This window comes from Chlorocebus sabaeus, chromosome 21, assembly GCF_047675955.1.
Source record: "Chlorocebus sabaeus isolate Y175 chromosome 21, mChlSab1.0.hap1, whole genome shotgun sequence".
Classification (NCBI taxonomy): domain Eukaryota; kingdom Metazoa; phylum Chordata; class Mammalia; order Primates; family Cercopithecidae; genus Chlorocebus; species Chlorocebus sabaeus.
In genome coordinates, this window is record NC_132924.1 from 80,378,254 (window position 1) to 80,394,696 (window position 16,443).

At 35.2% G+C, this 16,443-nt stretch overlaps 1 protein-coding gene across 1 annotated transcript in view; it reads right to left on the bottom strand.

Annotated features, from left to right (window-relative positions):
* The window catches only part of COG5 (component of oligomeric golgi complex 5), a 370,641-nt gene that overhangs the window by 91,067 nt on the left and 263,131 nt on the right, over positions 1-16,443 (bottom strand). Inside the window, exon 12 of the mRNA XM_073009243.1 lies at positions 2,579-2,783. Within this exon, the coding sequence (XP_072865344.1) occupies positions 2,579-2,783 (205 nt within the window). The remainder of the gene's footprint in view (positions 1-2,578; positions 2,784-16,443) is intronic.

A 16,443-nucleotide genomic window follows, 5' to 3' on the forward strand; every position in this document is an offset into this window, starting at 1 on the left:
GGGCCTGGTTCCATTTGTTCTCTTTTCTTTCTTACATCTCCCATCTCTTTTTCTCTCCACTGGCTACTTCCATCTATGAAAACTCAATTCTTCCTTGTTTGTGTCCTTGAACCCTCATGATTTTTTGACATCTTGGAATATGGCTCCTATATGTTGTTTTCCTCACCAATCACTTTACTGAATTCATCTCCAAAAAGTGACAATAATATCCTATTAGTGAAAACACAGTGGCTTTTTTCGCTCTAATTTGTTTTCCCTCCATTGAATTTACTGTTTTATTTTACTTTTTGAGTCTTGCATTATCTTGGCTCACTGCAACATCCGCCTCCCAGGTTCAAGCCATTCTCTTGCCTCAGCCTCCCAAGTAGCTGGGATTACAGGCGTGCACCATCACACCTGGCTAATTTTTTGTGTTTTTAGTAGAGGCAGTGTTTCACTATTTTGGCCAGACTGGTCTCGAACTCCTGACCTCAGGTGATCTGACTACATTGGCCTTCCAAAGTGCCCTTCCTTGTGCCCTTCCTCCCTTCCTCCCTCCCTCTCTTCCTTCCTTCCTTCCTTCCTTCCTTCCTTCCTTCCTTCCTTCCTTCCCTCCCTCCCTCCCTCCCCTCTTTCCTTTTTTCTCTTTTCCTTTCTTTTCTTTTCTTTCTTTCTTTTCTCTTTCTTTCACACAAGTAACATGTACTCCTTTTACATAAAAGCAGAAAATACAAAATTAGGATTCCACCTCCTGGAAATAAACTACTGTTACTGTTTGCTTTGTGTATTTCTAGACCTTTTTTAGTGCATGCACATAGATTTAAAAATAAAATTAAGGCAGAAATAGAATGCTCTATTTGCTATTTTATATATACTTTTTAAAAAATGTGATATATAATTAAATCTTTGTAGGTCAACAGACATAGGTTCTGTGCTCTTTTGCCCTATTAGGCCTTACTGAATCTGCATATTATAAAAGAGTTATTGAGAAGATAATCTGGTCTCATTTTATGATTCTAACCTATAATGGCCATTTATTTTGCCAGTCAAAACTACTCCTTTTTTTTTTTTTAAAGGGAGACAGGGTCTCACTATGTTGCCCAGGATGGCCTCTAACTCCTAGGCTCAAGAGATCCTCCCAGGTAGGTAGGATAACAAGCATGTGTCACACTGCCCAGCACTAGTCAGAACTTCTACATACTGTATTCTGCTAGTCAGAGCTTCTAACTATACGGGACACAAATTCAACTAGATTTAGGAATAAAATTAAAAGAGAAACAAACAACTGTTTAAACAGCACCCATGAGTCTATCCAACATTTTTCTTACATGGTAGGTGATAAGAAACTGCTACTGCTTTAGCCAGCCTTGACACAATAAATATGATTCTAGTGTTTAAAGAAAGGTGTGAAAGCCAATCACTTGATCTGATGCTCAAATTGAAAGTTTAAAAATACTCTTTCAATTTGGAGGAAAAGCTGGGCAGGCTAAATTTGCTGAGATTGTATATTGGTTTCCAATATGGCTCCTAAATATGGCTATACTACTATACTTCATGGGTGACCTAAGAGATTTTCAGGGGTAATTTTGACTATACAGTTGGACCTCCGTTTTTTGCAAATTCTATATCCAAGGATTAAACCAAGCATGGACCGAAAACCTACTTAGGTCTACAATAGTTGTGGCTATAATGAAACATTTATTCACATTTTTTCTTATCATTCTCTAAGCAATATAGTGTAATAACTCTATGCACAGCATTTACATTGTATTAGGTATTACAGGTAACCTAGAGATGATGTGCATAGGTTATATGCAAATATTATGTCATTTTTACATAAGAAACTTGAACTTCCCAATGGGTCCTGGAACCAATCCCCTACAAATACCTAAGTGATAACTACACTCTGCTTTTTTTTTTTTTTTTTTTCCGAGACAGAGTCTCGTTCCTTCACCCAGGCTGGAGCGCAGTGGCGTGATCTTGGCTCACTGCTGCCTCCGTCTCCCAGGTTCAAGCGATTTTCCTGCCTCAGCCTCCCGAATAGCTGGGATTACAGGCGAGCGCCACCATGCCTAGCTATTTTTGTATTTTTAGTAGACACGGGGTTTTACCATGTTGATCAAGCTGGTCTCGAACTCGACCTAGTGATCCACTCCACTTTTTCTTAACACAATGACTGAGAACCTATCCCAGCATAAGATTTATCTCCCCTGTAGTTTCTGAACACCCAAGTTCCTTTTATGACACATTTATGCAAGTGGTCCATCAATAAATGATACCGTCTGAGGTAATTATAGGTATATTATAACATCGATTAAAATACAGTGACCACAACATGATCATCTTCCTTCTCATCATCCTACTTAGTGTTACACTTTAAAATTGACTCCGGCAGGAGCCAGAAGTGTTTAACTAAGGGTGAAAATTGACTTTTTCAGTTAAAAGTCTTGCAAAGTCTGTTAAGGTATACAAATACATTACAAATATTTAGAGACTTTGTGTATACTTAATTTATAATTTAAAATAAAAATAAAAGATAAAATTTAAAATAAAAATAAAATTAAGATGCCAACTAACAGGTCAAATTAAAGAAACATACTCATAATCTGGCATTTTTGGTATGAATATATCTTGTGCATCATCTTCCATGTGTTGTAGGTCAACATAGAGGTCTGTAGTTCCACTTGCATTAAAATTTCCTTGGATATTCTGACTGTATTGTTGAAGACGCTTCCATAAGTCATTATAAAGACGTAATAATTTGGGGTATTCTCCTTCAAATGCCTGCTTCAAAAACATAGAAGCTGCCAAGCAAAACAAGAACATGAATTAGATAAATGAAAATAAAATGTGGTAAATAAATGTTTCTTCTGCATATGAAGATATTGTTCCAAATAACCCACACTATAACGCAAACCAAAGATGTGTTCTAATGAGGTCTTTTATAGGAATGCTAATAATAATAATTTTCCACTTTGACTCACTGCACTTGATATGCAGGCCATATATTTTGAAACACAATCTATATTAAAAAATAGAAAAACCCACAATTGTAGTTGAAGATTTCAATTCCTTTTTCAAGAATCAAGAAAATAAGTACACAGAAAATCGGGACAGAAAACTTGACAGCGTTAAAACCCAATTGACTTAATTTACATTCATACAATACGTCATGCAAAACAGCAAACACATATTCTTTTCAAGTGCACATGGAGTATGTACCAAGATCAACAATATTTGGTTCCATTAAACAGGTCTCAATACGTCGAAAAGGCTTCAAACCATACAAAGCTTGTTCTCTAACCAAAATAGTTTTAGATTAGAAATTAGTAACAAAAAGATACCTGAAAAGAATCCTGAAATATTTGAAACTACAAAATGCTTCTAAATAACCCATGGATCAAAAAAGAAATCAAAAGGGAAATTAGAAGTATTTTGAACTGAACGAAAATTATAACACAACACATCAAAATTTGTGGCATGGAGTACTTGGGGGAAATTTATGCAAATACTTACATTTGAAAAGAAGAAAAGTTTCAAATCAATTACCTAAACTTCCATTTTAAGAACATGGAAAAAGAAGGGCAAATAAAAACCAAAGTAAACAGAAGAAATAAAATAATAAAGCTCTGAACAGATATCAATGAACCAGAAAATGAAAACAAGAAACACTGAAACTAAAAACTGGTTCTTTGAAAAGATAAGTAAAATTGACAAACTTCTAGCCAGATGGATTAGGAAAAAAGAGTAGAAACAAATAATTCATATTAAGAATAACAGAGGTGATCTCATTACATATTACAAAATATTCTGCAGATACTAAAAGGGTAATAAAGGAATTATGAACAACTTTATGTGAATAAATTTGAAAACTTTCATGAAACACACAAATTCCTTGAAAGATACAAACTAACAAAGCTCACTCAAGAAGCAATAGATAGACTGAATAACACTATACCTGTTGATTCTTTTAGTTAAAAATCTTTCCACAAAGAAAAACTTCAGGCTTAGATGACGTTAGTGGTGAATTTTATCAAGCAGTTTAAGAAACAAATAAAAGCAATTCTATACCAATTCCCAATTCATTCTGAGGCAAGCACTGCCCTGACATAAAAACCAGATATTAAAAGAAAAATAAAAACTACACAATATTCCTTATGAAGACAGATGCAAGAATTATAACCAAAATTTCATCAAATCTAGTCAAACAATATATAAAAAGAATAATACATCATGACCAAGGAGATCTATGTCAGAAATTCATAGTTGGCATACATATACATATATATATATACACACACACACCTGGAATTACATATATATAACAACATCTATCTATCTATCTATCTCTCTCTCTCTATCTATCTAATTATCTATCTATCTATCTATCTATCTATCTATCTATCTATCTATCTATCTAAATAAATGGGGTCCCACTATATTGCCCAGGCTGTTCTTTAACTCCTAGGCTCAAACAGTCTTCCTCTCTTGGCCTCCCAAAGTGTTGGGAGTACAGACATGACCCAACATACCTGGTCTGCTTAATGTTTTAAAATCAATCAATGTGATGATTCATCTTTTAGCAAACTAAAAAGAAAAAGCATATGCTCTTTTCAATAGATGAAGAAAAAGCATTTGAAAAAAAATCTAACATTCACTCCGAATAAAACTCTCAGTCAACTAGGAACAGAAAGGAACACATCCTTAAACTAATAAAAGGCATCTATGAAAAACTACAGTTAATATAATACTTAAGAGAATAAGTAATACTTTTGTTCGGAAATCAGCAAGAAGACAACAATGTTAGCTTTCACCACTTCTAATCAACATATCCTAGAGGTTCTGGCCAGTGTAAAGAGGCCTAAGTAAATAAGTAAGTAAGACATTCAGATTGGAAAGGCACGCAGTCTTTTTAGACAGACAACATACAAGTATCTATATGGAAAATCTCATGGAATCTGTGAGAAAAGCTACTAGAGTTAACACAATAACTGAATTTAGCAAAATTGCAGGATATAAGATTAATGTGCAAAATTCAGTTGTATGTCTATATACTAGCAATGAACAATCAGAAGTTGAAATTTTAAAAGAATACAATTTGGAATAGCACAAAAAATATGAAATACTTAGATATATCTGACAAAAGGGGAAATAGGTGCACACTGAAAACTGCAAAAACAATGCTGAGATAAAGAAGACCTACATAAATGGAAAGCGATAACATTCATAGTTCAAAGATTCAATATTGTTAAATGTAAATTATCCCTAAATTAATCTATGTATTAAATGCAATCTAATTTAAAATCAGTGCAGGCTTTCTTTTAGTAGAAATTGAAAAAATTATCCAAAAATCATATGAAAATGCAAAGAACCCACAATAGTCATGGCAACTTTGAAAAACAACAACGTAGGAGTACTAATATGATCTGATTTCAAGACATACAAAACTATAATAATCAATACACTGGTACTGGGGTAAAGACAGACACATAGATTAATGGTGCAGAATAGAGAGTACAAAAATAGACCCACACATATCTGGGAGACTGAATTTTGACGAAGGTGCAGACAGAATTTAGTGGACACAGGGTAGAGTTCACCAAATGATACTGTAACAATTGAAGAGCTATATGCAAAAAAATCCTCTTTAACCCACACTCTATACCTTATACAAAAATTAACTCAAAAAAGATTAAATCTTCTAAAAGAAAAAATCTGACAACTTTTCTGTCCTTGAGTTAGACATGATATGAAACCAAAAGTATGGTCCATAAAAGAAATTTGATAAACTGGACAACATTTAAATTAAAAGTGTCTGCTCTTCAAAAAAAATTACTGCTAAGAAAATGAAAAGACACGCCCCAGAAAGGGAAAATCAATTTCACATATATCTGATGAAGCACTTGTATCTGAAACACATAAAGAACTCTCAAGTCTCAATAAGAAAATAGCTTAACTTCAAAAATGGGAACTTTATCAAAGAAGGTATATGAATGGCAAATAAACACATGAAAAAAAATGCTCAACCTCTTTAGTCAATAGGGAAATGCAAATTAAAACCACAAGACACAACTATATAACTGTTCAAGTGACTAAAATTAAAAAGAGTGACCATATCATAGCCAAACACTGTGGCTTGTGCCTGTAATCCCAGCACTTTGGGAGGCTGAGGTGGATGGATCATCTGAGGTCGGGAATTTGAGACTAGCCTGGCCAGCATGGTGAGACTCCATCTCCACTAAAAATACAAAAATTAGCCGGGTGTGGTGGTGCACACCTGTAATCCCAGCTATTCGGAAGGCTGAGGCACAAAAATCGCTTGAACCCAGGAGGCAGAGGTTGCAGTGAGCCGAGATTGTTCCACTGCACTCCAGCCTGGGCAACACAGTGAGACTCTGTTACAAAAAAAAAAAGACCATATCAAATATTGGCAAGGATAAACGAACTAGAACTCTTATATAAATTATGGAGATTAAAAATTGCATACTCATTTTGCAAAAGAATTTAGCATTTCATTAAAATGTTAACTATATACCTAAATATTGTTAAATCATTCTGCTTCTAGATATTTATCCAAAAAAAAATAACAGTATATGTCTACATAAGGAACTGTACCTGAATATTCACAGTATCTTTATTTGTAGTAGCAAAAACTGGAAACAACTCAATGTCCATCAACAGGCCAATGCATAAGCAAACTAATATATCCATGCAATGGAATAATATGCAGCAACAAAAACAAACTACAATATAGTTGAATCTCAATAAAATCATGCTGTGTGAAAGAAGCCAAACAAATAAGAATATATAATATATGCTAAATCATTCAATTTGTACAAAATTCTGGGAGCTACAAACTACCATAGAGTAACAAAAAGCAGATCAGTGTTTGCCTGGGGATGCGGAAGGGAGACAGTGGAGACAGTAATTACGAAGCTGTACAAGGAAACTTTTGGGAGTGATGAATATGCTCATTGATTGCTTGTGATGATTTCAGGGGTGTACTCATACGTGAAAACATATCAAACTGTATACTTTCAAGATGTGTTGTTTATTGTATGCCAGCTATACCTCAGTAAAGCTATTTAAGAGAAATTATCTCAGAGAAAACTTCTTTGGCCTCCCTCTTCCCTGATAAAGCAGCAATCCCCCATGGGCCTCAAGTAACCCTATATGTTCTTTCAGGGCATGCCAATAATGCAAGGCCCTGGGTTTGCTCTTGTATTTGGCAAGAAATCTTCAGAGACACAGTAACATCCCCCTGCAGACAGAGAGCCGACTTGTTTACTATTCACTACAAAAGTGGTAGTTTCTTCAAGCTCAAAGTTCCTTACCTTCCATGCAATCTCTCTGTACACGTACAATCCACATGGACCCATATCTCCCTATAATATTTGGAGGCATGTGAAACTAAAACACAATATGCTAATGCTCATAATTCTTGCTGTGTTGTAATAGAGTTCTTTTTCTCTAACCCAGGAGTCTCATGTCTTCGGACAATATTTATAAAACTATGGCAGTTTAGCCTTTTTAAGAAAGATAAAATCTCAGATCCTTCAGTTTTTGAACTTCCCCAATCAAAATCAAAATATTTCTTCGGTAATTCTCTCACAACAATCTGTTCTTTGCTTTTGTTTTTGTATTTATCACAATTTCTAAACATATTTGTTTGCAGTATATTTCTCCTACTTGGCTGTTCACTCCACAAAGGCAAGGACAATGCCTCTTTTCTTCAAAGCACATTTGGTACCTAGCACAGTGCCTGGAATAGCAGAAGTAAATATTTCTTAAATAACAGAATGAAGTTTTTTTGGTTTTTTTTTTTTCTCTTTTCTTCTTAGAGATGAGGTCTCACTTTGTTGCCCAGGGTGGTCTTAAACTCCTGGGCTCAAACGATCCTCCCACCTCGGCCACCAAAGTGTTGAGATTACAGGTGTGAGCCATCATACCCAAACATGGGTTTTTTTAGGGAACAGTATCACTTTCATAAAACTCTTATCTATACAAGAACACATTACTATTGAGGGTTTAAGCCAAACTTTGTCTATATTATCTCAGCTAATGTGAATGATTAATTAATTGTAAGTTACTTAAGTCAATTATATTTAAAGCTTACAAAGAAGTATTATATATTTAAATCTTGAAGCTAAGTTTTTGTTTGTTTGCTTGTTTTTCGTTTTCAGAGACAAGGTCTCGGTCTCTCACCCAGGCTGGAGTACAGTAGCACAGTCACAGCTCACTGTACCTTGACCTCGTGGGCTTAAGCAATCTTCCGACCTCAGCCTCCCAAGTAGCTGTGACCATAAATATGTACCACTATAGCCAGGTAATTTTATTTACTTTTTAATTTTTGTAGAGATGGGGTCTCCCTATGTTGCCAAGCTGGTCTCAAACTCCTAGGCTCAAGGAATCCTCCCACCTCAGTCTCCTAAAGCACTGGGATTACAAGCACGAGCTACCACAGCCAGCCAAAGGTAAGTTCTACTTTAGTTTCTTTGATATGTAAAGTGTTCATATTACCTATACAATTTTAATTATTTGAAGAAAATTTACAGTACACCTACTGTACATTCTGATAATCAAATCATTTATAGAGGGAAAATTACAGGTTAATTCCCAGTTACCTGGGAATGTATTATTCAGATTATTGCCTTGTGCAAACTTGGTTTTTTTTTTAATTAATCACTAGTGATTACAACACAGGCACAAATGTGGAAATTAAACTCATTAAACAACCTAATTACTATTAAAACAATATTTTATAATTTGGAAGATAACTGTATGTATTGTACTCCTACCAAGTAATAATAGGTCTGGGGAAAAACCTCTGATTAAGAAAGTCCACCTTTGATTTTATTCTGCTATCTCTGTCTTCTTGAATTCACTGCAGTAAGAACCCCTACAGCTTCCAAAATGTGTAGGGTGAGATGCATCCCAAACCTTGAGCTAATTCACACGAAGATTCAAGGATATAAATAGCCTATGTGCTCAATTTCTCTCTTCCCATCTTCTCTATTCCAGTACCTTCTTTTACTTTCTTCCCTAGCCCTGAACACTGTAAGAAGTTACTAGTTTGTATTGACTGTCTGTCCTTCCCCTTTAAAACGTGAGTTAAATGAAAGCAGGGTTATTATTTGACTTATTTTCCTCTGTGTTTCTTTTACCTAGATTTAACACTTAGCATTCGATTACTGAATGAACAAATGAATTGAAAGTAGAATGAAAAGGGGGTCTAGGTTTGGAGTTATATCATTTCCCCTTGGGAGTTATATCAGCCTTGTCTTAATTTTCTTACTACCCCTAGATTCCTGGTTTAAGGCTTCACAGGACAGCTCTAATATATGTTTTATCTCAGAATTGGCGCAGTCTTAGGTCTTGCCTTAGTCTTGACTAGCTGTGCCTAAACCTCAGCCTGTATGATGCTGCTTCTCCTGCATCTCCCTATAAAAGGACCAAACACCTCATGTCTAGGAAACTGACTGGGGCCAAGAAAACGCAGTACTCCTTACAACTCTGCCAACCTTCAGATGCCCAAATCATGGGCAGTGCCAAATATACCTGGAAGGATTTAAGCATTCATCCATTCAACAAATATCTGCTGACCACTTATTACATGCCAAGTACTGTTGTAAAAACTGGATATGCAATGGTAAACAAAATAAGCAAGTTCCTTTCCATATACAGATTATACTCTAGTGAAGAGGTACAATAAACAAGTCATTATGTAACATAATGTCAGGAAGTGCTAAGTGCCTTGAAGAAAAACAAAGCAAAGTTAGAGAAGAGACAGTGATAGGATGTGCTGTTTTACATACTTACCTGGAAGGACCTCTCTGAATGAAGCAAGGATACGCTCCATCGAGTACCTCTTTCTTAGGTAAACAAAAGTGCACTATACACATATTTATCCACTGATTTTTAACTTAACAATCTTGATGACATCTCCATAGTGGTACGTAAAGATATTCCTCATTCCTTTTTTCCCCTCATTTCTTTTTATAGCGGTATGTGCCACTCTCCCAAGCTATAGTTATTATCATGTGATTAACTTCCCCACTGATACCAGCTAGACTTGGGATGTTTCCCCAGACAATCCAACTCGAACAAAGAAAAAGCTCATTGTAGAAGCATATTGATATACCAATCACACAATGCTGCTTCATAAACAGCAACAACCACGGCTCACCAGAAGTAGAATAAAAAGCTCATAAACTTTATAAAGATGTTTCACAGAATTTAAGCTGCCCACTTTGTCAGATAAATTAGAGAAGCAATGGCTTGCATTTTAAAAAAATAGATCAGTTTTATTCTGCTAGTTCTGTAAAAACAATGTAAACACAACTATTCTATACAACTTGTTGGTGAATTCACATAATGAAAAAAAAAAATTAGTGCTGCAGTCGCTGATGGCAGATGCTATGGACACCCTTGAAGGAAGAAGAAATGATAAAGAACATATGGACAATGTTCTTGTTCATTCGTTGGAGAAACCAATTTGGACAAATTTCTAAACCAGTTAGAGGACAGTTTCTTAAAAACTGAAAACTCCTCGAAGACAAAAAACAAAAATGAAGCAGCTTCAAAATATACAGAAAAGCTCGTCATTAGGGAGCAGGTGCTAACACTAAGACATCCCCAAAGAAGAGGCAAGGGCGTGCACCCAGGACACCCACCCAGGACTGAGACAGCTGGATAACAAAGGCCTGTCAGCAATGGAAAGAGGTGGTATTCCCCTCAGTTCATCTTCAACAAAGATGTTCTATATTTCATTAGTCTCACCTGGCAACAATAAAAGTTCTCAGCAAATACGTAAAAAAAAAAAAAAAAAAAAAAAAAAAATCCATTCCATTCTATAAAATTCTATGGATTCAACATTCCATTCCATGAATTCAGCATAGTTTGTTTAACTAATGCCACAGTAATGAACATTTGAGTTGTTTGCAATTTTTGGTATTCCACATAATCATGCAACAAATAGCTCACTGAATGTCTCTTTAAATTTTTGCCAGTGCATCTATGGGATCGATCCTTAAAAGTAGAATTTCTGGGTAAATGAGTAGCTGCTTATATAATTTTGTTAAGAACTCACAAACGCCCCTGCATAAGGTTTGTATGCTAATTAATAATGTGTGAGACTGACTTTTCCCCACGGGCTTGCCAATAGAGTATGTTATCAAACTTTTTGATTTTTTCTAATTTGATAGATGAGAAATAATGTCTCTCTGTACATTCTGCATTTCTCTATTTATAGGTGATATAGAGCATCTTTTACATATACTTAAGAGTATTTACATTTTTTTCCCTATAGAGTTTTTGGCTTTTTAATTCCCATTTTAGAAGATTTTTATATAATAGAGATACTAACGCCTTACCTTTAGTGTTAATTAAAATTTTTTTTCTATTTTGTTATTTTTCCTTTCATTTTGCTCAAGGTTTTTTTTCCATGCAAAAAATTTTTTAACGTAATCAAATCACTGAGGTTTTCATCACTGCTTCTGGATATTGAATCAGAAAAATTTTCTCCCATTTCTAGCTTATTCTAGGCTTGAATGGTTTCATATTTCATATGTAATTGTTTGATCCACTTGGAATTTACCCTGATATACAGAGTAAACTGGGGCTTTCTTTTTTCTGTGAACCCATCCTAGCTTTCCATCCTATAATAATCACCACTAATGCTCTTGCAACCATCTTTTCATGTCCCTATTTATCATGTATACATACTGTTTGTTTTCTAAAAGTATTTCATATTAGGGTCTCCTTTAGCTTATGTCTGTTTTTAAAAATAAAGATTATTTTGATTTTTACAGTTTGTTTTCTCTTCAGAGTTCCTTCAAATTAATAAAGACTTTAAATATTTAACACTTTAGGGATCCATCTCAACAGAATGTCTGTTGTTTATGAGCATTGTGTTCTCTGATAGGACTATAGCATGGAACAGAGGTAGGCAGAAGCTTTTTGCAGAGCCCAGTGGGAGACACAGATAAGCTAGTAGGTGAGACATTATAACGCAGTGGGCTAAGTGCTGAAATTGGGTACATTAAGAATTCTGTGGGAACTGACAGAGGAGGTCTTGCTCATGTTTGGGTGTGCATGGGAAAAGAGGCATCAGGGAACACTTTATTTCTACCCTGAGACTGAAAAGACAAGTATGAGTTTAAGAGATGATGGGGAGGATACAGACATGTGTTTCAGGTATTTGTAAATGCTGAGGAGAAAGAGGGTGATTCAAGAATTCAGGCTTAAGTACACAGATAAAGAAGTAGAAAGAAAAATAATGAGTGCTGAGGAAATAGGAAGGAACCAGAAGAGTTATATTTGAATTGCATTTTGAGAGTAATGGAAGAAGAGTGGAGGCAGACCAGTTCCCTTCTTGTAACAATTAAAGAAGCCTTATATATTCTAAAAAATTCATGCTTGGCAGAAGCAGAGGACCTCAGCGGAAGAAAGGAAAAACTAACAAAGCTTTTAGGGGTTCACAGGACAGAAGTGAAAAATTAGCAACTTAAGGAATCTCAAACTGGATTTCCCATGGAACATTTGCTGAGTGCTGCGATTGTGAGGGAAGCCAGGGAATTAGGCATAAATCTTCAAAAATTGGAGAAGTTTCTTCCTATTTGTGAGGCTTAAGAAACAAAAGACCAGCTGTGGGGAAAGGACATGCCACAAACACAAGTAAGGTCTTATCTTGAAGACATTCAGTAGGTCTAAAGTTTCTTGAGGCAGGAAGTCTGTGAACCTTTGGACAGCAGAGCTAGATCAATCTCAGTATATCAGGACAAAGACTCTCCAACTTCTCAATTAAAAGCCTGGGAGAAGCATGTCAAAGTAAAAGAGGAGAATCAAAGGCAAACTGTTTATTAAAACTGCACATGCCCCACACCAACCCAATCCTAGAGTGAACTGAAATAATCAGCCTCTATATACACAACTGGAACGCCAGAGGAAGAGATTACCGAGCATTAACAAGAATGCGGAAAAATTAGAACTCTCATATACTGCCAAGGGGAGTTTAAATGAGTACAACCATGCTGGAAAACTCTCTGACAGTACCTACTAAAGCTGAAGAAAACAACTAATATGTATTATCTTGTGGAGGTCAGAAGTCTGAGATTGGTCTCACTGAGCCAAAATCAAATGTGTCAGCAGTATAGTCATGTTCTTTCTGGAGGTTCTAGGGGGAATTTTGTCCCTGTCTTTTCTACTTGCCTGCATTCCTTGGTTTGTGGCCCTCTCTTCAAGCAATTATACTACTCCTACCTCTGTTTCCATTATCATATCTCCTCCTCTGACTCCTGCCTACCTCTTACTCTTAAAAAGACTATATGATTACATTGGATCCACTCAGATGATCAGAGATTATCTTGATAATCTCTCTACCTTAAGATCCTTAACTCACATCCACAAAATCCCTTTTGCTATGAACGTAACATAGTCATAGATTCTGGAGATTAGGCCATGGAACTCTTTGGAAGGACTATTATTCTGCCTATCAATTTTCAATTTTTGAGTTAATTCCCAAAATTGCACAGAATTGTCATGGTACCACTATTTAAAGTAGCACAAAATGGGAAATCACCCAAATGCTCTTCAATAATATGAGAGAGAAATATATTATGGTATATTCACAGGATGGAATATTTTACCATTTTGAGAATGACTTACAAGTACATGCACAATATGGGGGCTTTTAGAAACATTTTGAGAAGAGAAGTCAGGAGACACAAGAGTACAAACTAGATGATTTTATCTGTATAAAAGAAAAATAACAATTTTTTAAAATTCCATTAGAAATTAGTGGTTACTCTTGTTGAGAGGGGCTGGTAGAAACTAGAAGGGGACATGAGGGGAACATCTGGACTACAGATAATACCGTTTCTTAATCTTGATGCTGTACTTAACCTTAGTTACACAGATGTTTTAAAAATTGAAAAACTCATCTAGGTGTGAAATTATGATATGCACACTTTTTCTTAATGAGTATTATGGCTTAATACTTTTTAAAAAGATTAATGGAAGCCAATGCAGGATTTTAATCAGAAAATGACATGATCAAATTTGTTCTGCCAAATAGAATATCAAAACACTTACTTGATAGCTAGATTTACTTTCCTCCAAGGTATATAAACTTTTAGTACTTTCTTAAAAGATCCCTCTTGTCTCATGCCCTTAACATAAATTGCAAGTTTTCTTTTTGTGTTACATGGTGTTAGGATGGTGCTTTATAGGCTCATTAGAACTATGTAACAAAATGTTTCCATTGCAAGGATCAAATTCTAAAAAGTACTTTAAATGAGTATATTAGGTCTATCTCCCTAACTTATAAATATTAAGGTAGCAATTAATTTTCAAGAAATATTCACAATATGATCTCAATTTGCATACCATTCTAACCTTTTTTTTTTTAAAGAACATGTAGTTTATCTCCCTAATTCTTGTTAAGATTTGACTCTCTATCACTATATGTTTTAAAAAGGTAAATATAATGAGCTTTAGTATAAAGTAATTCAAGCCTTAAAACTTTTAAAATCTGAAAACACATATATCTCAATGTATCTCTTATTCATTCTTGGTTTGGGAAGCCAGGTATTACAGATATATAACCATGTTAGCTCTCTAAATTGAATGAACAACTTCTTTGAGTAGCTTAAGAGTTTTGAGAGACTAACATTGCACGAGGGGTTTTAGACATGTAAAAAGAGATGTACTTGCTAGATTTTCCAAGCATACTTCCAAAAAGAAGTAAATTTATTGTCAAACTCTTGGATTATACCTTCTAATAGAACTTTTTTTAAAAACTAAGCATGAACATGTATAATCAGAAAGAACATGTTCCTAACTAGGAACATTTCCCTTTAGATATACTTTGCCAAAATATTACTTACTTTAACAATCTGTTACATTGTGTGTAATCTTCAACTCTGCAGATGGTTGAACTTCCTTAATATTGCCTGTCTATAATTCTAAGAAGTACTACAGTACACTTCAGGGACTGTACGTGCTATAAAAATTGAAGGTACTTTATAAACAACTTACTTTGGAGTTCTCCCAAAGGAAGCTATTAAAGTAATTATGGTATTAGAAGTAGCAGGCTATTCTGAAGGTGAAATATTAATGGGATTTTCTGTCTACATATTATATGTTTCCTCTCACTAGCTTCTTTCACTATACAAGACAGATAGGTCCCATAAGATAAGAACTGAAAACATATACTGGCAATTAAAAAGTAGGTCATTGCTTCCCTTAATGAGAACAATTTCAACAGAATGATGGAAGACAGCCAGATTACACTTAGTTGAGAAATCAACAGTATGAAAATGAAGATCAAAAAATGCAAACTACTCTTTGGAGACATTTACATAAAAAGAGAGAGAGTAAATAGCAACTAAAGAGGAACTTTCTAGTTTTGTTTTAGTTTTTATTACATGGGAGCAACTTGAATAGGCTTATAGTTGAGGAAAGGAAATTAAAAGAGAAGTAGAAATCCAACACAGAAAAAGAAGTATAAATGATGATGCTAGGAGAGAGAAACAAACAAAGTAGGTGTGGGCACCAGTAAATGGGTGGCCTTGAAGAAGTAAGTTATCTTCTGAGGCTCAAAGGGAGGAAATAAGGCTCTTATTTGGAAGCAAGGTACAGGAAAAATATTCTTAATGACATTAATTGTCCTAATGACCCAAGAGATATGGTTGGTTATGGAGGGTGAGCAGAATGGGAAAAAGGAAGGTATGTGGAGAATACTGAGGTTTGTAATGTTTAAGAAAAGAAAAGCAGGCTAGGCGCAGTGGCTCACACCTGTAATCCTGGCACTTTGGGAGGCCGAGGCGGGCAGATCACGAGGTCAGGAGATCGAGACCATCCTGGCTAACATGGTGAAACCCCGTCTCTACTAAAAATAAAAAAATAAAATAAATAAATAAATAAATTAGCCGGGCGTGGTGGCAGGAGCCTGTAGTCCCAGCTACTCAGGAGGCTGAGGCAGGAGAATGGCGTGAAACCCGGGAGACGGAGTTTGCAGGGAGTGGAGATCGCCCCACTGCACTCACTTCAACCTGGGTGACACAGTGAGACTCTGTCTCAGAAGGAAAAAAAAAAAAAAAAAAGGCAGATGATCACTGACAAGTAAATGACAGCATCACTAAATAAACGTACACACACATTCCCATATAATATTCTGAAATATACTTTTAATAATTATTTAAATTTGAATCATTAAATATTTTAATCACTATTTAAATCATCATGACCATAAGCTAAAGTTTCTCACTGAAGTTTTAATGAAGAACTTTTGCTTATGGTCACGATGATATGATAGGGACCAGATTTATCACCCTGTCTGAAACAACAAAAAACAGACACAATACATGAAATGACAGCTTTCAAGACATTTAACAAGCAACATAGGACAGTGATTCCTCAGAGGCAGGAAACAAATGAGATGAACGCTGTGAGTTTCCCAGCTCA